This window comes from Corvus brachyrhynchos, unplaced genomic scaffold, assembly GCF_000691975.1.
Source record: "Corvus brachyrhynchos isolate BGI_N302 unplaced genomic scaffold, ASM69197v1 scaffold218, whole genome shotgun sequence".
Classification (NCBI taxonomy): Eukaryota; Metazoa; Chordata; class Aves; order Passeriformes; family Corvidae; genus Corvus; species Corvus brachyrhynchos.
The window spans coordinates 744,802-767,025 of record NW_008239321.1 but is presented as its reverse complement, the minus strand read 5'-3'; the positions used below and the strand labels follow the sequence as shown (position 1 = coordinate 767,025).

Sequence of the window (22,224 nt, the reverse complement as noted above, 5' to 3'; positions counted from 1 at the left end):
CCATATCACTTATGACTCTTTTCCAACAACACCCATGACTGTATTATCAGTCCATGAGGAAGGAATTCCCTGTGCCTGGAGTATCCAACCCCACTGACAGCCAGAGCTGCCTGCATTGCCACCATGGTGCTCTCATCCTTGTGCCAAGATAACCCCTTGAAACACAGCACATATTCCCACTTAACAAAGCCATACAAAACTCCCCTGGCTACTGAGGTGGGTGAGATGCTCAAGCAGGACAATAATGTCAAAACAAAAAGATAAGAAAATAATAATATTTTAATATTATGTAAACACATGGACGCAGAACGATGTCAAAATATGTTAGAATATCTTGGACAGTAATAATAGTAATAGAAAATGGGGTTTTCTTCATGTTTTAAGGTGAAAAAAATGGTATTGGGAAGAAGTAACAAAAATATTAGTAGAGCAAAGTCTACTTGCTCGGTAAGCGAGCTCAGCATGGCGTGAAACCGTGTATCAAAAGCATAAATCTGTAATAAAATAATGATAAAAAAATAATGGAAGGAAGATACAACAAAATCCATGCTGGCATGAGCTATGAATATATTTTCATGAAGTTCATTTTTTTGTGCTAACAAAAGAACCACTAATCTTTGCATTATAATTTACAAGAGCCAAATCTTCAAACCTATTCAAAGCAGTCCATTTGGCAATCACAGAGATCCCACCGATCCATCAGTTACCTGCAAAGGAAGAGATTTTTGTTAGTTATACCTTATTATTCTTATTATAAGAACACAACAGGCTGAAAGCAGGGCTGGGTCCTGTGGGCAGCGGGTCTGGAGCTTTCTATTTATCTAACAAAGTTACCTATGCTGGACTTATTACCAAGGATCTATGACATTTTCAGTTTCCAGTTAGCTTTAGCTAATTCCTGTTAACAAGTAATTTAGGAATAATATTTTCACACAACTGTCACGCCGCTAACCTTCTCACAGTTGCTTAAATATCTCACAAATGCTGACACTATTTTTACGAGCATGCATTCTTAGTTGCAGAAACCCTCATGTGAGATATGAAATACCATCAATGTCTATAAATACAGTAAAGATGGAGTGGCTTTCCTAGGAAGTTTCCTTGTACTCACCTCTCCATGTGAATCACTTACTCTAAAGGCACAGCCAGGCTTTTTATGGCTGCAGCAGTTGCCATAATTTATACTGGAGGGTGTAAACGCCTCAAAAAAAAAAAGCTCAGGCTTGTGGAGATCCGGTGCTTTGAAGATGTGATCTGTAATATTCTGCCTTGCATCATTGTTTTCTATCTTAAAAGGAGGTGGCATCACCACAGAGCCGCAGCTGTGCAGGAGCCACCGCCTCATCCTCGACGTGCAGGCAAAGCCCAGACTTGCAAAGCACCTGCAACTTCTCTAATCTTGCTCTAGCAGTACTGACTAAGCACTGGGGAAAAATTCTCAGATGCTTGTTTACTGAAAATAACCTTTTAAAACTGCACCCATGTTGGAGGGTTTGAATTAAGCTGTAAAACTTCAAGAACTGGACCCACAGGTGTGAAATGGTACAAATTGATCAAAGATAATCCCATACTTTTTGGCATGGTAGGTGGTCAGGTCTTCCTGGAGGACTCTCTTCAGCAGAAAACTTACCTGTAAAATACATCCCACGTGAAAATAGGGTACAAAATTCCAATTAATATATTTGTGCTCATTTCATAAAAGGAATTTTTCTGGTCTCTCCTGCCTAAATAAAATGTGGTAACACTTTAGCTGCATAGAAGAATGAATATTTAATAGAAGACTGTTCTCTTGGCTTCCCTGGCTCTCCTCTGGCTGTGCACTCTACTCCTACAGGAACAGAGTCAAACCAGTTGTTAAACCCAGCTGGTGGTACCATCTGGGCTGTGCAAGGGCTTGGGAGCTCCCATTCTCCTCGCAGCTCCCATGTGATTCCTGTGCTCTGATCCCTGCACTTTTGCTCTTGTGATTAAGGTACTCACCTGTTCTTCACATTAATGCTTATTAACACACTGCATCCCCTGTTGGCCATCTCACCAGGAGCAGACAGTCAGGCAGCAATCCTTTATACTTAGCAACATGTTTAGAAAACTTCACCCAAGCCTCAAGTATATATTCCTTTCCTGCTGTTTATTTTTATCCGCACACGGTGCTTTTACCCAGCCTATCCTCTTCATCCTCCTCCAACAATAAATAATCCTGACAGGTGCAGAGATTCCAGTGCCCTTTTTGTCTGATGTTTTCAAACAGGAATTTCAACAATTTTCAAAGAGCAGGACACCTGTGCTTCAGAGAGAGCCCAGCTCCCGGAGTGGTCTCTGACGCCAGCGCGTGTGGAAACACAGCCAGCAGCGATGGATTTCTGGGAGAGCACCCAGGTTTTCATGTGTGCAGTTACTTTTACTCCTTTGAAATGCTGCTGCTGCTGCTGCTGCTGCTTACAGAAGCCCTGCAGCTGGATATCAGATTCTACTTTTTCTTTTTTAACTCATTAAAAGGTGTGGTATTCTTGTATTAGCTCAGAGCGACGCTTCCTATCAGGCAGTGCTAAGAGTCCTTTTAGGAGTCTTTAAAAATAGCTTTTTACTATCAACTGGAAATAGAATTCCCCAATAGACCCTTAAATATTTATTTCCCACAACTATTTAAATGAGAAAGAGCATCACCCCCACTAGGGATCCCTTGAGGTGGAAGCAGAATGTTTACAACCAGAGTGTTGAAGTTGTGTCACCACTTGCACAGGGAAATGTTGAGTTTCCACCATGAAAATTTCCTACTTCCATTGAAGGTGGCCTCTGCCAGGGGAATTGTCTCATGCAGAGCAAACTATGCTATAGAATAACCCTTACGCACTGCAAAGAGAGAAAAAGGGGACAAAACCCCAAATACCTTGAATTACCAATCATCTCCATAGAGAAGATAGCATAAGACAGAGAAATGAGATGTTGTAGATCAAAAATTTCTAGAAAAATGGTCCTGAAAATTGGCACAAGGATGTGATGAAAATGGGCCTGAACTTGCACTCCATGTCCTCAGGTTTCTGCTTTTCCCAGAGCTCAGGGCAGCTCTGAGTCACCAGCTTGGCACTGTCCTTGTCCCAGTTCTTCCTTTCAGCCAGGACATCCCAGATCCCAGATCCCAGTCCTGCCCAGCTCGATTACATGCACTGATGGCATTTTCCTTGGATTCCCATTATTCCACAGCTATGATCACCCTTCTTTATGGCTATTTATCCTTCCTCACTGGAGTTCAGGCAACGATGACATTTTGTTTTCTTCCAGCTCCCAGTACACTGAATAGAAAAGCCCCAAATAACTTCTGTAGAAACCATGTGCAAGAAACACACCCAGTTCATCAGAAGTTCCCTATTTCCAATCACATTTGGATATTCCTATTAGCCAATAATAGGAATAATAGTCTAGTTCATATAAATCATACTGATTCTGCATTATTGTAGAAGAGCTGGTGGTTTGCAATGTTTAAGACAAAACATTACAGAGCCTTTTTATATAGGAAAATGTAGAAATATCACAATGATAATTTAGACAAATATCTTTAAAAAAAATCCCATATGCTTTATTACACAGGCTGGAAAGAAAATATTTCTAATCCTCTTCTTCACCCCCTATAGGCAGTCTCGAAATGATCCCTTCAGGAGAAACAGGGTAAGGGAGATGAAAGATAACTGTGACATGTATTTGAAAGGCTGAGGAAAAAACCCTAATACTGAAAAAAGCACAGTTTTTCCTGGAAGAAAAATCTGGGACCAAAAGATACAACATGGTAGCTCTCAAATTGGAGGAGAAAAGTTTTGTGAAATATGACTGAGTGAAAAGCATGTGAGTGCTGCCATAATTTGGTGTTGAGACTTATTCAGTACTTTTGGCCAAACTTCAGAGGGTCATAACCTCCTGTCTAGAAGAGACGGCTTTTTTCCAGCCCAAAATGCTCAAGATGAATAATAAGAATTTACCTGAGATTTTAAAGATGAAATGGTGTCTTCAAATTCCTTCTTGGAAGATGCTGGCATCAGCCCTTTGAGTATTTTTTCATATTCTTCTCGTACAGTAATCAACTATAACAGAACAAAGAGAAATTTTTATAGAGATGGCTGCTCTTAGATGCTGGAAAGTACATTTTTTTGCTTCTTTTGCCCAGTTTGGAGGCCAAATAAACACAGGAGTGTGCTATCAAAAGGGAGAGGGAAGGAGAGAGAAGAAAGATCAGCAAAGACCTGTAAAGAGCAAAAGAGGTAAAAAAGACAAAGAAAGAAAAAGAAAAAATAAAAATAAAAAATAGATGGAGAAGGAAAAAAATGAGAAAGGAACAGTAAGGCATTTGTTTGGGACATGGTCTAAAGAAGCAATAATCATTCTTAAATCCAGCTGAACTGAGCATTTATGCAGACACACCTTGCAAATTGACAGAAGTTTTCTGTCTGTCTTCGGTGGGATCCGAACCAGGTCAGTGGGGTGACATTTGTCCCTTGCTCCCTTAGACAAGGTAAGTTACTGTTTCCCAAGATATATTTTACAAAATTTCTCAACTTCTAGGTGCTTTCATGGACATTTTTAAAAATTATTATTCACCATGCAACTATTTTTTTATTGTACTTTTTGTCTTCCTCAGCTTCATGGAGACTACAGGACTTTCAATGAGTAGATTTGAGCATCTTAGACCTGTTCCAAGACCCCAAAACAAGGAGGTTTGAATAGGGGGAAATTTTCATCTGCAACTTTATTCAACAGATGCTGAGTAAACAGGAGCTACAGAGCAGAGTTACATGAAGAGAGATCAGGTGGAAGGGTTGTGCTTCTTATCTCTCCAGAGTGGTTAGATTTGATGGAGTTTTGACCTGGGGTAACACAGAGAGTGTGGCTCAGGTCAGCCCATCACGTTCCTTCTTGGCTGAATCAGGGCCCCACATCAGTAGTTAACTCCCAATAGGATTAACTGCTTAATTCAAATTAAGCAAAGACTTTGGTGTTTTTCTGGATTAGCAGCTGAATATGTAAATAAAGGATCAAAGGGCTTTGATATCAGATTAACTCATAAAATACACTGAAACTTTCAAATGGAATCTTTTTTTTTCCCCATGGGTTACACACCAACGCCATTTGGTGCTGGTTTTACATTCCCAAATAGCTGACATCTACCACTGCAACCACAAATCCAACCCTCAGTCTTACACCTGAAGAAGCCACAGGTTCCAAATCCCAACTCCCAGAGCTCCCAGGGCTTCCACACGTGAGAACCCGAGGCCGAGTTCATCCCGACACCATCCCATGGGAACAGCAGCTCGTGCCAGAATCTGCATTATGCAGCGTGCAATTATCAATACAAAAGGAATAAAACAATCTGACGAAACGTTAGGAAAATTCTCCCTGATAGGCAGGAGGAATTGCCAAATCTCTATGCAAATGGACAATTAGAGGCTTTCCTTGGGAACTGCAAGGAAGTGATGCCACTATGCAAATCTGAAGGGAAAAAAAAGAGGTGAGACAGGAAACCTCGTTTGAACTTCACTTGTGCATAAGCCAGCAATCAAAATTTATGTTTTTGAGGGCTACACCAATAAATTTATGCTACTATTTCTATCAAGGCTTCCAAAGTTATGCATAAGTACTCTGCCAGGATAAATATTTTCTGAGCCAACAGCTCATTTGGGTGGGGACCTTGATAGAGCAGGAAACATATATTTCAGTTGATTCAACATGTTCCATTTATTCTTGGTGAGACAAGACCAGAAACAGGCAGCCAGAGCAGCAAAATGCTTTTATTTCTTAAATTTTGATTAATAAAGATCTATTTAATGGGTAAGAGGATCTGGATGATCACCTTGCCAATATGCAGATGCAACAGAAGGGTTTTTCTTACAGCTCTGTGAGGGCAATAATAATTTTCTAATTGTGCAACAGTTTTCTTGCAACCGGGTCACTGGTTTTAATGGTTTAATCTGCAGTTGTCCTCTAAATAAGTGCTTTCACAATGCTGGGAACATTTGTTATTAACTTTGTAGAGCAGCAGAGGATCATTCCCTTCTGACACAGGTGTTTCTTGGAAAGTCAGGAAGAAGAAATGTTGTATTGTGCTTTGAAGTACGGAGATATCTTACAGGGTCAGCTGAGAATGGAGAAAGAAAATGAGAAACAAGCCCTGGTAGCTGCGGTTTGGCTTGCGGCTGATCCCTTACTCTATTTCAGAGACAAGACATGCACTTTTTTTTACAGTGAAACCTGTTCTTTTGGATACAATTCCAATTTGTTTGAGAAGACAAAACATGCTACTTTCAGCTCTGCTCACTGGTAATTGCATCACAGTAAGATGAAAATAAGTGCCCAGCTGTTTCCTGCCATATTATGGTAAGCAACCTGCTGGTACTTTTGGCTGAAGTCACTATCAAGGTTTATTGACCCAACAGATAAAATAGTGCATGGCAAAAATCTAAATCTCTTCTTACAACTGAAAAATAACATTCAGTGGGCTAATGGATACTCATTTTAATGGCAGAAGGCTTTTATTTTTTAACACTTATTTTTCACCAACGAAAGCGATGTCTGCAAGGATAAGTTTTTTTGTGCCTTAAAGGCTTTTTTTGTTCTTTTATAGCCTCAAGCTGCCTCCCTAGGATCCACAAATACTGTGTCTCCTCTTGCACTCTTGAGGGATGTTTAAAATTGCAATTCTTCATCCCTCAGGAGGGCTTTAGTCTGCTGGATGAGGATGGTTCTATTTCATTTACTTGTGTTCATTTTTCTTCGGTCCTGAGAAAGCTTTTTTTTTTTGAAAATTCATTTTGGTGAGTTGATTTAATCCATGAACCCCCAGGAAGGTTTTACAGCTTTTAATATTAAGCTGCCACACTGTTATTTGTTTATTCAGGTTGGTGGCTAATATATGAGGTTTTGAGTTTGACCATCAATCATCTTTGGTGTCAGCAGAAAGCTGAAGTTGCCACACATAGCTCATGTGTGCTTGGTCACGTGGTAAATTAGTAAAAAAAGAAGATATAAATAGTGACACAATTACATCAAGTGATGCAAAAAGCAGGGGACTTGGAATTTCACGGCTACACTGAACTTGTGTTGGGCATTGACCATTCTCAAAGAGAGAAAAGCTGGGTTTGATGCCCAGAAGAGAAACCTGAGCTTTCCAAACCAAGCAGCCAGGCCTGGCCCAGTGCTTATCAGCAGAATCACAGAATTGTTTAGGTTGGAAAAAGCCTTTAAGATCAAGTCCAACCATGAACCAGCACTTCCAGGGTCACCACTGCTCCATGTCCCTCAGCACCACGTCCACACATCTCTGCAATCCCTCCAGGGATGGCGGCAACCACTGCCCTGGGCACTACTGCAAAATCAGCTTCAATTCTACTACTCCAAGGAGTCTTCTGGTGGCACAGCTCAGTTTTGCAGCCACTCATCTTCTCTACAAACCTCAGCGGGATGTTTTGGGGCTGGATTAGGAGCCAGTGGGAGCACATTGGCTCCTCACTGTGCTCCAGTCTCTCTCCTTCCTTTCTGAACAACCTAAGCACATCCAGGAGGAATACAGTGTCTTCACGGTGACCAGATGAATTTTAGCCATGTGCTACCAACAGCCTGCAAAGCACAGGGTATTCTGTGTCTCTTCCATGCCCTGCACCAGATCCTACTCAGGTTCCCAACACCCAAATCTTCCCTCCTTACAGCCCACAACTCTGTGATGCTGAGTTCATCGCTGGTGCAAAATACCCATCTCATAAAAAAAAAGAATCCAAAATTCAAAAACCCCAAACAAACACAATCTTCTCCAGACCTTCCACCTGTAAATGACTTTATCAGAACCAGGGGAGCATAAGGAAACTGCAAAAGAAACTCTGAAGTAAATGAAGGGACCACAGAAAGTTGTTCGAGTTCCTCTAAAAAAAAAATCTTGTCTCAAAGGGCATGAAGTTAACGTGTTTATGTCAGATAAGAATCAAAAGACAGTTGCCTTAACCAGGGTGTTGTGGCTTTTTAAAAATCTTAATTTCTGCCTGTTTATAATATTTGTGCAGGATAATGTGTGCCAGGGAATACTAGAATAGTGACCAAAAGGCATAATTAGGATCTTCTAGTTGTTACCAAATTTTCTCCATGTTTCAGGATGAATAAGTAATTTCCTCTCTCTCCTAAATCTTTTCCTATTTAAACGATTGTGTGCTATAATGCTGTTTAAAAGAAAAAAATCCTTAAAAAGGTTATGGATCTGTTCTGCAACATCTCTGAATGGAGACAGGAAAGACCTGCTGCAATAAATCTGAAGACAGGTTAGGGTTCCAAAAAGGTAAAAATAACCCCTTCAGTCTTAGGGAGATCATTTAATCTCAGAATAAAGTCTCCTCTTTCTAAATGAGGATAATAATAACAATAACAATAATAATAATAATAATATTATTGCATAGGTCAGCTTCATTCAGGTGGTTTGAAGACTGCTGAAGGAATTTTCTGAAAGCATTTTGAGAAGGGCAAGTGAAGGACAAATTATTACAGTGTCATCCCAATTTAAAAAACTTAATCAACAAAAAAAAGAAGAACCAAAAAACCCACCAAAAAAGACAAACCAAAATGCAACCAAAAACCCAAACAAACACGCAAAGAGTGATTAATCACTTCTTGTTTGTGTCCTCCCTAATTGCAGAGACTCCTTCTTTGCTTCTCAGCACTCCTGAAGTTTTAAGCAAGCACAGCTCCACTCCCACAAAACCTCTGTGAGCCCAGATGTGCCCTTTCCTCCCTCAGCTGGCCTGCAGGACGCTGAGCAATGTCCCCGAACCAGGAACAAACCAACCAAAATTGGCAATTTCCTTAAATTTCAGATCTCTCCGGTTTCTATTGTAAGAGAACATTTAACTGGAGCTTGAAATCTTCTGCAGTGATTTTTCCTAATGAAGAATCCAATGATGCATCAATTGTTTCAGTGAAGATCAAGGTCTGAACATTTGTCTTTTCAGAAAATCATCAGACACGAATATCTGCTGCTTTTGAGTCCACATTCTCTCTGGTTTCAGGCACTGGGAATTTCAACTCTCACTGTGCAAGGCCGCTGAAATATGGTTCCCCCAGATTTAGAGGAACAGCATGCAACTCGATACAAATGTTCTCGGGTTCTTAAGAAAAGTAATGAACACCATAAATCCCATTAATTCGGCTCAGCTGAAAACAGCGACCGGGCAAGATCAGCTAAGCAAGTTATTTTGTCAAGTGACCACCATGTTGCTCTCCACTGAGAAAATCCTGCTGGAGCACCTCCCCTGTACTGACAGTTCCAATAAAACATAAATTGGTGACATAGCCGTCCCCTTTGTTTGTCTGTCTGTAGCCAGTAAACCATCCCAGCATCCAAGACATTTTTGCCTTGTTGTTTTACTAACCCACGGGGACCTCCAGCCCTGCCGAGCTCCTCGCTGGGCACTGAGTTTGCTGCTCCAGGTCATTTTTTTCTTTTCCCAACCTGCATCCAAGTGGCCTTATTACTTCAGTGGCTTGTGTTCCCATCTCTCTTTTCTTAACCAAGATCTCCCACCTGGAAAATCCTCTGTTTGTAGTTAAGCAATCTGAGTCCATATAATTCATAGCTGCAAAAGCAGCTTTTTGAAAAAACCACCACTGGGCTGCATATGGCAAGAACAGCATTCCTGGGATTACACGACTTGGAGAGGAATAAAAGCTTTCACTGTCAACACCAGGGAACAACCAGGAATGTTGTGGCTAGAAAATTCACGCTGTTCTCTCAGCCTCCCCCTCTCCAGGGCTCTGCTATTGTTACAGCTGGGATTTGGAGGATCCCGGACTTATTTTCTTCTCCTTCCAGATGACTCATGGCAGATGCCATCTTTGCTCCCCCAGCACTCTTCCCCTCAGCTCCTGTCACTGCCAATTCCTTTGCTGGCCCAGGACGTTGGGATTGCAGAGGAAGGTGAGGGAACATGGGAGGAAACCCCCCTGACACCCCCTGATCCAGAGGAACCAGACCCAAACCAGCCCAGCTGCTCCCCAGTGCTGCTGGGCCAAAGTTGAAAACACAGAATCACAGAATATTCTGGGCTGGAAGGGACCCACAAGGATCATCAGGTCCAACACATGGGGTTAATTTCAGTCTCTGGCCATTCCTAATGCGCTATAAGGATAATTAAGTATGAAATAAAGCTCTGAGCATCTCTGACACCACTGCTGGAACACATTTATGTGTTTCGGTTTTTCATTCCAGCACGTTACCTTCCACACAATCCCTCCCATCCGGGGTGGCTCAGCAGGGAGAGGTTACAGTGCCTGATTCAGGAGGTGCTGAGTGCTCCCCAACACCAGCGAGAGCTGACAAAGCTCAGCAGCAGCAGGATCAGGCTCCGGATTTTCACACCGACTGTGTGAACAAGCAAATATCTGTAGATAATAATCAGAAGCTACTTTTACGACCACCATTTCCAAGAACAAAAATCCAACCAGCGTCTCAACTGGAAAAGCATCTGCCAGGCTTGCAGAGCCTCAGGGCTGGGCAAGGATGGGCAGTGCAGGAGAACCACGGCTGCGCTGCCTGGGTGGAATTCCCATGGATGGCATACAGTGCTGACTACACTGACAACAAAATAAATAGTACCTTAGAATTTACATGAAGTTAAAGATCACCATAAAGTTGGTCTTTTCCAGTCCTTTTTACCTCCACTGTCTAGAAAGAGAGACTGGGACAGTTCCCTAATTAAACAGGCATTGCTGGGAGCTAAACTGGAGATGAGGTGTTGCTGCTCTGCTCATCCATTGGCTCCTTCAGACATTCCCATTTCTTCTTTTTCTTTTAATTCCCTGCAATAAGCACCAGTATCGCTGTTCCTTGCAGTCCTACTTTAACAGCTTCTGAAAGAGCAAAGTTCCCTTAATGGATAGTATGTAAGCAAACCACAGATGCTCTAAAATGAGGTACTGCCCTCTTAAAAGAAAGATCTCTCTCAGTCACTATTATTTAAGACAAAGAGCAAGAAAAGTGACATTTTAAAATACTCTCTCATTCCTGCATGCTGCCATATGAGAGCATATTCTATTCCCTTTTGGTAACAATTCCCTTTTCCCTTTTAACTATTTGTCCTGTACTTTCTGTTTGCTGTCTTTCTCCAGCTGTCCACCAAGCTCCAATAATTCATTCTGTTTTATTCAGGAGGCGAATATTTGTGTATTTTCCAGTTGTGTCTGATTACCAAAGCTAACATTTGATCACTGACTTCCACACATGCACCATCATCCTTGACTCCTTTCCCTTTGACAGTTGCACAGTTGGTGAGAGCCTCCTCTCCCGCAGTTCCTGCCATATGGAGCTCCTGGGAACTTTAAACTCCATTGATTTCCAGCTCCTTTCAAATCCCACCTGCAAAGCTGTTTTTCTGTGCTTGAATCTCAGCTTCTATCTCCTCCTGCTAATCTGAAACCTCATGCTATACAGAATAATTTACTATATTCATCATAATTCTCTTTCCTTTCATAGCTGGCAAATAAAGAAAATGATACACAAATATAAAATGTGTCAAATGCAAAATCGTGATTTATCCTAACGATCTCAGTCTTAATGAAAAACTGAAGGGTGCTGTTGTATCAAAGTGATTAATGAATATATGAGTGGATTTGAGCATAAGGTAGACAGACTACTAAGGTAAAAAGGGGTAGAATTGAGCTCCAAATAATGTCTGTGGTCATTTATGGTACCTAAGTCTACAATGCCCCATCACTGGAAGTGTTCAAGGTTGGGCTAGACTGGGCTTGGAGCAACCTGGCCTAAGGAAGGTGTCCCTGACCATGGCAGGGGCTGGTACTGGCTAATCTTTAAGGTCCCTTTGATGCCTTTTCCTGGTCTTAAAATCAAGAGTCATATACGGTTAGAAGGGGAAAAGGGATTTTACCTTGGTATTTATTTTAAGGATCCTTAGGTGTACATGTCCAGGTCATATGCATTGAAATGCACCCCGCCGAATATGCCCCCCTCAAAAGTTCTGGTATAACATTATAGGTTTTACTAATTAGCAGATCTATCAAAGATTCCCCAATGAGAGGCTCGAGTGAGCCCCCCTCCCCAAGGAACCTTCCCCTGGATGGTTCTATCTCAGTTTACAGAATGTGTTCTGGAGAGGACCTTGGGCTCTGGGGCACACTGATCCCTGGCTACCAATCTTCTAAGATGTTGAGTCTCCGAGGTGAACAAACAAGGCCAAGAATGTAGGCGAAAAGCACTAAGAATACAGAAGTTGTAAAAAAGGTACAACAGGGTATAAAAGAAAAGGCAAAAGATCATCATGGCATCACTTTCCAACCCAAACAAAATTCTATGAAGTCAACATTGCCATACACCTATGGGGCACCTATATCCATGAAAAGCCCCTTCCAGAGATACAACCAGGACCAGACTGATTCCCTCCTCTGGGAGGAGGGAAGGCTGAAAAGACACCCAGAACCTCCCCAGAACTGGATGCTGTGGTCTGTGTGTGCCAAACAGCCCGAGCAGTGCTCCCGCTCCCATTGGATTCTTCACTGCTGCTCTCTGGCTCTCCAACATCTTCTTTTCAATAAATACTTTAAATGTGAAATTTTCTCACCACAAGTAGTTAGCAAAGAAATCCCCTATTGTGCAGATGTGAAACCATCAGATTTTCAGCCTGTGGGGAGCTGTGTCCCTCTGCCTGTTGGTCTTCTGCATTTTTCACAAGGTTTTATGGGAAGAAAACAACTGAAGCACACAGGTCCCTCCTGAGCCCAGTGCTGAGGGTGTCAGCAGAGCAGTGGGTGCAGGAGACACCACAAGGTCCCTCAGCCACACAGAACTGCACAAAAAACAAACACTCTTCAAATCCATCCTCTCGGATCCGTGCTGGTCACAGACAGAAACTGCAGGAACTATTTTAATGTGACAATATTTGGTGGTGTAGTTCCTGAAAATCACAGTGGAAATTTCTCTCAGGTTCTCACTCTCCTCCCGACGGCTCCAGAGGCTGCTGAGCCCCAGCAAGGGCTGCTCTCAGTGAAGCACTGCTGAGGTTTAAGATCGTCCACATCCAGGCTGAGCTTCCCATTTCTGTGGGAGCAGAAATGGCTCTCTGGGGGAGAAATTTTGGAAGCATTTCAGTGACGTGGGTTGAAGCAAGCAGAGCAAACAGCAGAATTTCATCACCACCTCCAGCCGTGCTGACTGGTTGGATCTCAGTTTCCAAAGTGGCTCACAAAGGCTCCCTCCATCCTCCTCACTTGCAGCTGGCCACAAAGCCAACCTGGGCTTTTAAGTAACCTAACCTAGAGCTTATTTGCCTGATTCTGGGAGACTGTAACATGTTCTGAGAAAGACAACACTTTGAAAAAGTCTGGGAATTTCAGGCAGGGACCCCATGCTGCCATCTGATGGTATTTAAAACTCTCTGATACCTTTAAAAATCACAGAATCATGGAATCATGGAATGGTTGGGGTTGGAAGGGACATGAAAGATCCTCTCGTTCCAATCCCACTGCCATGGGCAGGGACAACTTCACTAGATAATTTCTAAGAAGAAATATGGACAAAAAGCCCTAAACTAATGGGCTAATATTACTCAAGTGTCCCAGCCAACATATTAAGAACTCCTCGGGACTCATACCATGGACATCAATGTCTATTGCTCATCTGTATCTCACTGATTCCTTGCTCCCAGCTCCACAAATCCACTGGCAGCAGCACTATTCCCAGCAAGGAGAAGGTGTGGCAAGCCTTAGAAGTTTCCCTGTGCTACACAGCAACTGAAATTTCAGAAGGATGCATCACAGCATTCATCTGACAACAAATATATTTAGTTGGCATGGAAACAGTAAGTTGGGCTGAATGTGGTAAATATCCAGCAGTCATAAAAAATCGAGCAAGTCAGGATAATAAACATTAGAAATGAAAACTGGCTGAATGCTTTTGAATCATGGCTCTTTTACAATTATCACTCCTGTTTTCATTTGAACATGAGTGAAATCCACTTAAACTAAGCTGTTCCATTTTATGCCAAATACTTCTATAACATCCTCATTCAGATAACTCCTTTCTCCTTTTTTTATAATCTGTTTGAGGAAAAAGAAATTAAAGGGCTGAAAACCTCCATTGCTATTCTCCTTCATTTCCTCAGCAATATTAATGAATTGAACATAATTGATTTTCTGTCTGAGAATCTCTCTACTTTAAGACTCTATTTATGACTTGACTGCTTGGAGGTATCCCTATGGTTTGAGTACCTATAGTGTTGCTACTTTAGTTGTTTGCAAACACAAGGAACTTTTCCCCCCTCTATTATCCCAAATTTGATATCATACTCAATCCAGATCTATGGGTAGAAACATTAGAACAAGGAATGAAAAGAATAGGATTTTTTTTCTGAGAAATTTCTTGCGTGTAATTCCCAAAGGACAGATTCCTGGAGCTTTTTAGTAAACTGAGTTGGGGTGATTACCCTTGAAAAAAGAATTTGAAATGAAATGAATGCTAAAGAAGTCTAGGTAGTAAAAAGGATCACTACCATGAATTTTTATACAGGCCCCAATTCAGCAAAACTTGTTGCACATGCCTAAATTCCTGGATTTGTTCAGCTCTCAGTGATGTGTGTCATTTTTAATTACACATTCACAGGATGTAGAGACTCCTGTATGAACAATGGAGATTTTTTAACTATGACTGACAAATGCACAAAGCCACAGGACTTAAGAAATGTTTAGTAGGAAATCTCGTCTCACATTAGATCCAGGCACACATCAGAGACAACCAAGGGATACATTCGCTCCAAGAGTACATGATACAGGAACACAATGGGATCACTCGACAGGAAGCTGATCCCAGAGTTATGTAGGACTGAGATACAAGAAACTTCAGTGCTGCTTTGCAAGGAAATGGTTTGGACACACCCAAATTTGCCAGAAACCTTCCCAGACTGCTTTAACAGTCTTGTGACCGTACATATTTAACAACAACAATATATAGAAAACGATATAATAGAGTTTTTACATTCACTTTCCATGAATACAATTATTTATGTCTCAAGAAGCTGGACATCCAATTTTTAAAGGAAATATCCAACACTTTGACCTGAAGAAAGATGATACAGCTCTGAGACTCCACTCTCGAAGTGCAGCATTACTGAACACTGGAAAACCAGGACAGAGACAGGACAACCTTTATGGAAAAGACAAAATAATTTAGGCCAGCACTTTTGAGAAATGTGATTGGAACCCATCATCCAGAGATCGTTGCCATATGGCACCACTGGTGAGACAACACAGACACAACGTGATTGCACCAACCCACACTGTAAAATGGGAGAGAAAAACTAAACAGGAGTAAACACGAGTTCATCCAAGAACACAAAGTATGGGAATGGAAAAGCTCCATAAAAACAACACCTCCTCTCCAACTGCAGCACCACACTCGCCTCTAGAACAGCTCAGGGTTTGCTGACAGCCCAACGTATTTTCTCCCCTTTATCTATAGGATAGTCCGTCTCCCTGGATAATTACAATAATGAAAGGTTAAGCCTGTGCGATCACCAGAGGGTCACTGTAACAAAGAGTTAAACTTTGTGGCTCTGTCAGCCATTCTTAAAGGCTGAAGAGTTATAAGGACATTGCACTGGAAAAACAGCCAACATGGAGCACCAAGATACCACCCAACAAGCCATAACGAGAAACAGCTTTTTAGTTTTAATTAAAAGCACAACAAAATGTTTTTTCATGTCTCATTCATTTGTTTGTTGTTGTTATAGAATCAAAACACAAGATTTTTGCTTTTAATGAAAAACAGAAGCTCTTTAACCCTCTCTCCTCCTTATTTATAGACATGTAAAAGCTTGGAAAAGTGGCTTTTGTAATGGCGCCAGCACAAATCTCCATGTTTTATACAATTCTGATTCACACAGTATTTGGTAAAAGCAGAAAGCAAGTTACTGCCCTGAATATTTCAACTCCCTGATCGGCTGATGAGTTGGTAACTACTGTTAACACTTGATGAACATGTTTACAGGTAGCCTGGCCAAACCTAGTAACTGGAAACATGTCAGAGCTGTCACTTTTCCGTTTTTCTTCTGGAGAGATAAGCAGAACTAATGAATTAGCCGGTCACAGAGAAGACAAATAACAACTTCCAAAATGCTTGTCTGCAAAATAGACTGAAGCCACCTAAACCAAACCAGCTTCAGCAGCTCCAGCTGCTTCAGGAAGTCCCAATGGATGAAAGGCAGAGACAAAATCATTGATGAACTTGGATATGAGCTCTACCAAATCTGCCAACACAACTCTGCAGGAAAAGCTCAAAGATGGACAGCACACTGTAATTTCAATAACATTCCTGTTCCATTATACTGGGGAACAGGATGTTACCATCTGAACTAGTTCTTCATTAATTACGCCTGGACAGGAGAGTTCTGTAGGTTAGTTTGGAGAAGATGCTCATGTAGGAGGAAACCTTGAAGGCAGAAAGGGGGGCCCACCCTGTGAATCTGCATGTGCAGCCTTCTACCTCTGTATTTCATGAGTCACTTTTTATTTCTTCTTCTGGATCCTTCTCAAAATGGGTCAGAAAAAAAAAAAAAAGGCAAAATGGCAGTGGCAGAGACTAAAGAAAAACATAAAAAATGAAGAAATTTGGAAGAGGATGTCCCTCATAGCGTGCAGCCAGTGCTGTTCCCTGGGAGGGACAAACATGCATTAAAGAGCTGATTTTCCTCCTTCTTTTCCAGGAGACTGAAGCCAAAATGCAATGCTTGTAGGCCAGCTCACTCACTACACCAAACTCCTCCAAGTGCTGCAGGCGCTGCAGCTAAGGATGAGCCTGGCCCAACATCTGGATTTGGGAGGCAGAGGGGGGACAGAAAGGAACAGCTCATCACTGACATTCCAGAGAGGAAATACATGAATTAAACACCAAGGGTGACAGAGGATTCCCATGTGCCAGTAGGATAACAAAAACTGAGGAAAAAATACTTGAAATTAATTACTATTACTCTTCTATAACCACCCCAACTGATTATTCCTGCAGGTATAGAGTTAGAAATGCTTCACGTAGGATACATGCTGTTGATATTGTTTACTCAGCACCAAATAAAGTTCTCAAATGCTTCAAAATCTGATTTGTATTAGAAATATATAAATTCCTATCTGATTCAGGTATTCATCAGCTGCATATTCTCCTGCATATTTCAATTTAATCTGGTTTGAATGCAGATCATTGACTTTCTGTTCCTGTACTGCCTGGAAACAACACATTCTATTCTGCTCAAAGCACACTAAATAATCTCTGACTTCACTGGAAGTGTCCAGAAGAATTTTAGCACTATTAATCATCTGAAACTGTTTACAGACATGTTTGGACAATGAATGCAGAAGATCAGGACTAAAGATCATTTTTAGCGGTTATTTTCCAATTCCCTTCATACAAACCATTAAAGAACAGGTTCAAATAGTCTCAGAAACCTCTATTAAAACACTACAGTCAGTTGAAAACAGTTCAAAATAAATGCATCATTAACAGCTAGAATAGCTGAAATACCAACTTGCAATAGAGAGCAGCAGATAAGTATTTGCCTGAAGGGTTCAGACAGTTTAATTCTCTTTTATTACCAACAAAACAGAAAAGAAAGCTATCTGGGAATTTTGCAGGAAAATATGTGCTTTTGCTTTGATGGAAGGTATTATTTTTAACCGTTGCACCTCCTGGCTCAAGGGATGGGGACAGCACCCAGTACCTGCTCCTGGGCCTTGAGCTCGTTGCGCTGGAGCCTCCTCTGAGCATCATAAATCTGCCCACGGTAATTCTCCACCTCGTCCTGCAAGGCCTGGAACAACACCAAGGGATGCAAAACACACGTGAGAAACATGGGACGGCAGCAAAACTTCCAGGTCACGTCTTCCAGCAAGCTGGGGAAAGAAGCGGAGCACTCTGAGTCCAGCTGAACTTCGTGCTAAGATGTGACAGAGGCAGTTTGGCCACTCAAAAAAGTTACTTTGCACAGGTGGGACCACTGACTGAACAGGAGTAGGTACATCTTAAAAGTCCTATCTTATTATAGGCTACAAGTATTCATCCTAGAAATGTACTAAATACCCTCAAAGCCTGGAAGGCAAATGGAAATATTGCAACATTTGCATTTGCAAATGGGCTGGGTTTTTGTTGTCATCCCCTCTGTACAACCTGAGCTTCCTAGGAGCAGTTTTGCAGTGTACCAACAATCTTTTCTCTAAGCCAGAGTAATCCTCTCTTTGGAAAACAATGTCTGGAATTTGCAGTGGAAATGTATTCCATATTACTGAAATGGGATGCTGGCCGAGATGAGGGGCTCCCCTCCTGCCCTGTAGTCAAATCTAGCATGTGATCTACAAATGAAGTATAAATGGCAATAAAAAAAAGGAATATTATGATCGTGTCACTTTACCACAACTACCCAATCTTTATTTAGTTCAGAAGTAATCGCTCCTAAACCAAGCTCATAAAATGAATCCACAAATTTATTTTGTCATGATTGTTCTCCTTATATATTTATTTTTATTCCAGCAGTCACTCAGAGCCTTGATCTTTTTGTTACATGCTTAACAAAGGAACAGCGTGCCCCAAGGAACTGATAGTCTGTGTTATTTCTAACAGATACACACCAAACAAACAATAGAAAGTTTCAAAGATTTTTTTTTTTTTTAAAGTTTCCCACTCATTGTTGGATGTTTGAATACATGCTTAACATTTACTTACACATTTACTAAAAGCTTAGGGATGTTGTCAGCTTGAATAAAGGCATTGTTAACTGCAAGTGCTGACTCCAAGCAAAGTGCACAATGTGGATGGGGGATTGACACCAACACAGAGGCGGCTGTGGCTGCAGAAAGGGAATATTTTGAGTTATCTTTTGTATGGCAGGAAATCGGGGCATTGATACCCATCAGTGAAAAGCGGCACAGGGCTGGACCCGGGAAGGGGCTCATGCTGCAAATGCCACTGAAGGAACCTCCAATGATGCTTTTAAAAAAGCTGAGCTGCACAGAGACCTTCTACAGAGCACCCTGGAATCACAGAATCATTAAGGCTGGAAAAGACCTCCCAGATCATCAAGTCCAACCTTTGACCAACCCTACAATGGTCACTAAACTGTATCACGAAATGCTGCGTTCACGTGTTTTTGGAACACTTCGAGGACGATGACTCCACCACTTCCCTGGGTGGCCTGTTCCAGGTCTTGACCACTCTTTCAGTGAAGAAATTTTTTCCTACTATCCAGCCTAAACCTCCCTTGGTGCCCCTGCCTTTCCCTTGAGAGGAGAGGCAAAAACCCCACAGACTCAGGGTGCTTTGTAGGACCTACCATATGGTTAATGTTTGCTTCCTCCCAGCAGCCAGGATACCTGTGCACAACTCAGGATCATTAAAAGTCCTCGTGGTGCAAAGATTTAACAGAAGAAATGACTTGCTCTTTTCCACAGCACTGAAATACTGTACTCTCCAATAATTTACAGGATAAAATTGCTATTGAGATAAGATAAGAGGACTACTTATGATAGATCTTGCACGCTGTTTTGAAGTGATGCCAGGCATTAACTTTAAAGTCTTATAGCTGTAAGACTGTTACATGTTCTGATGCCAAAAACTGTAACCAGACCCAAGCATGAACTTCAGATCTGCCCAGGGACTTTTATGCTATCACAGCTTCTGAGAAATGCTGAAATCCTGGCTTTGAATGCATAACCCATCTTCAGTACTCAACAAGGTTTGCAGTACCAGGAATTCGCATCAAATTAATGAAATATATGTGGGAATTATGTATGAATTGGAGGCTTTTTGTTTTCTTTTTGTACATCTATCTTCTGAGGTAAAACACAAACAAGCATAAAAGCTAAAATGAGCAATGTAGAAATGTAGTAACAAGCAGGGTAATTCCATGTATCAGGAAAATCACCAAAAACCCAATTAATCTGACAAAAATCCTGCCATAACCCCAAAGTGTCCATTCATAACCAGCCCAGGATGACTCTCAGGAACATTCCTGGAGCACATTTTGGATAAACTACAAAGCATGACCCATCTTCTCCTGCACTTTCAGGACCAGCTTTTCCAGCCCAAATGGTCTGGCTTGGTGAAAAATAAGGAGAGAGGAAACCTCATCACACATCACTCGTCCTTTCCTTGTGCTCAAGAACAAGTTTGACCCTTAACAGGACTTTGAAGCTGGCCGAGAGATAGCAATTAAATGTACAAATACATGTGAGTACATATATATGTGTTTCAGAGAACAGATTTGTATCACCCCCATCTGCAGGTCCTGGAGCTCAAATTGTTCCTGCCAAAGACAGCAACCACACGGTGCCAAAGAGAACTGGTGCCCTGCTCCTTCCTTCCTTCACATCTCCATTTTTACTTCTCTTATTTACAACAAACTTCTGCAGAGGATAAAACGAGAGGTTCCTTTAAATCTGAGGGTTTGCAATGCATCTGAAAGTCATTTAATTTGGGAAATTCAGATAACACCGCCTTTGTCAGGTTCCCCTACTCTAGACAGGGTTTGCCAGCACAGAGCACACATGTTTTATTTCATTAGGAGAGCAGAAAATGTCTTAAATTTAAATTTAGAAAGAAGGTATTTTTACTATAGCATGTAAGTATAGCAAACTAACAACTCTTCCAGTTATCCATTCAACATTTGTCCAAACCAGAATTTACTGTATGAACTCACAGACTTTTCCAATCACATCAGAACTGGCTGTTGGCAGGTTTTGTATTGGGATGGCAAAAAACCTCAACTAACTCCTTGGATCAATCACAAATACCTTTAACTGGACCCTTTTTGGACTATTTCTGTGCTGCATAAATTCCATGAGTAATTAATGTTCATTTGAGTATTCCAGCTATTCTATCAGCACAATGGCAAGAAAAGTAAAACCAAAAGTTCAGCATTTGATCAAAGCTGTGTCAAAATGAAAAAGTAACATCAAAATCTCATGGTCGCTGTAGAATCCTGCATGTGATTATCTCTGAAAACAGCAATTACACATAAGCAAGTTTGTTGCCCATGATTTTAATTTTCTAGGAGGGATCACGACAGATGTCATGAATAATGCACCTTTTTGAAGATCTCACTGAAAATTCTCTCTCAAAAGGCCTCATATGCAGTGGCCAGAGCCTGAATACTGATGGCAATTCCTGAAGCTACCAGAACCCTCAAATCTTTCTCTGAACCAGACAGGGAAGCTTTTGCCATGTAGAATACTCTTAAAAACAGCAGAGGACTTAGCCCAGGTACATCACAGAACATCTCTTTTGTAAAACTGAACAATGTTTTGTTTTTTTTTTGTTTTGTAATGCAGTTTTTACTCTACGGCTTCAAAGTGTGACATTTTGTCCAAAGAGCAGCAGAGCTTATGATGGATAACTGCTGAGATGAAGAAAAATGGATGAAAAAATAAAAATCCAGGCCAATTTTTAAGCCTTTTTTTCCCCCCTGAACAGAAAACAAAACTTAACTTATTTAGTTAAATTTTTCCAGGTTTGGAATGAATCCCCCGTCTGTCAGCTGTGCTAAGTGGACTTGCAGCACTCTTATAAAGACAATATTAATTTTTTTTCAGTTAAACGGGCTTTCAGATGCCATGTAAACATGTTTGCTGTTGAACGTCTACACCATACCTGACCTTGGAAGTGCTTTGTGTTGGCCAGAGAACAAAGAAATCAAATGTTTTGCTTTCCAGCCCAGATATCCTACACTTTGAAAAGCTCTTAAAAATGTAAATGAGATAATAAGCTCCACTGCAACAATGTGGGTGAATTACAGCTGGAGAGAGGTAAAACTCATTTGATTTATTTCTAAAAATGGAAAGGATCCTAAAATAAAATCATATTGTTTGGGTCACACACAGCATCCAGAGGCCCGGGAAGGATGGAAGGGAAAAGTAACGGCTTTGAGAAGGCACCGCTGGAATATTCTGGGTAGATTCTGGGACCTGGAGTGGAGTTTGTGGATGAGTCCATCCCAGTCACTGTGATCCAGAGCCGCTGGACACTGATGTGGAAGGAGAAAGGAACCTCTGAACTGCATTTCTGGGTAGGCACCTTTTATTCCCCCTATTATCCCACTGGGGATTGATTATCTCCAGCAGAATGTTTAATGAAGTTTATTTCGGACCCAAGGGAGCAGCACACGTGGGGTTGATGGATTTCTGTGGGATACCTGAGGGGCAGACTGAGGCTCTGAAAAAAGG

At 41.4% G+C, this 22,224-nt stretch overlaps 1 protein-coding gene across 4 annotated transcripts in view; it reads right to left on the bottom strand.

Annotated features, from left to right (window-relative positions):
- Positions 1–550: 550 nt before the first annotated feature.
- The window catches only part of CEP112 (centrosomal protein 112), a 158,394-nt gene continuing 136,720 nt past the window's right edge, over positions 551–22,224 (bottom strand). For 3 of the 4 annotated variants that reach the window (XM_017740768.1, XM_017740769.1, XM_017740771.1), the window contains 4 exons: positions 17,733–17,822; positions 3,972–4,073; positions 1,572–1,630; positions 551–707 (listed from right to left, as the gene is read on the bottom strand). In XM_017740768.1, the coding sequence (XP_017596257.1) occupies positions 704–707; positions 1,572–1,630; positions 3,972–4,073; positions 17,733–17,822 (255 nt within the window). In that variant the 3' untranslated portion in view covers positions 551–703. The remainder of the gene's footprint in view (positions 708–1,571; positions 1,631–3,971; positions 4,074–17,732; positions 17,823–22,224) is intronic. The other variant, XM_017740770.1, reaches the window with a different exon arrangement.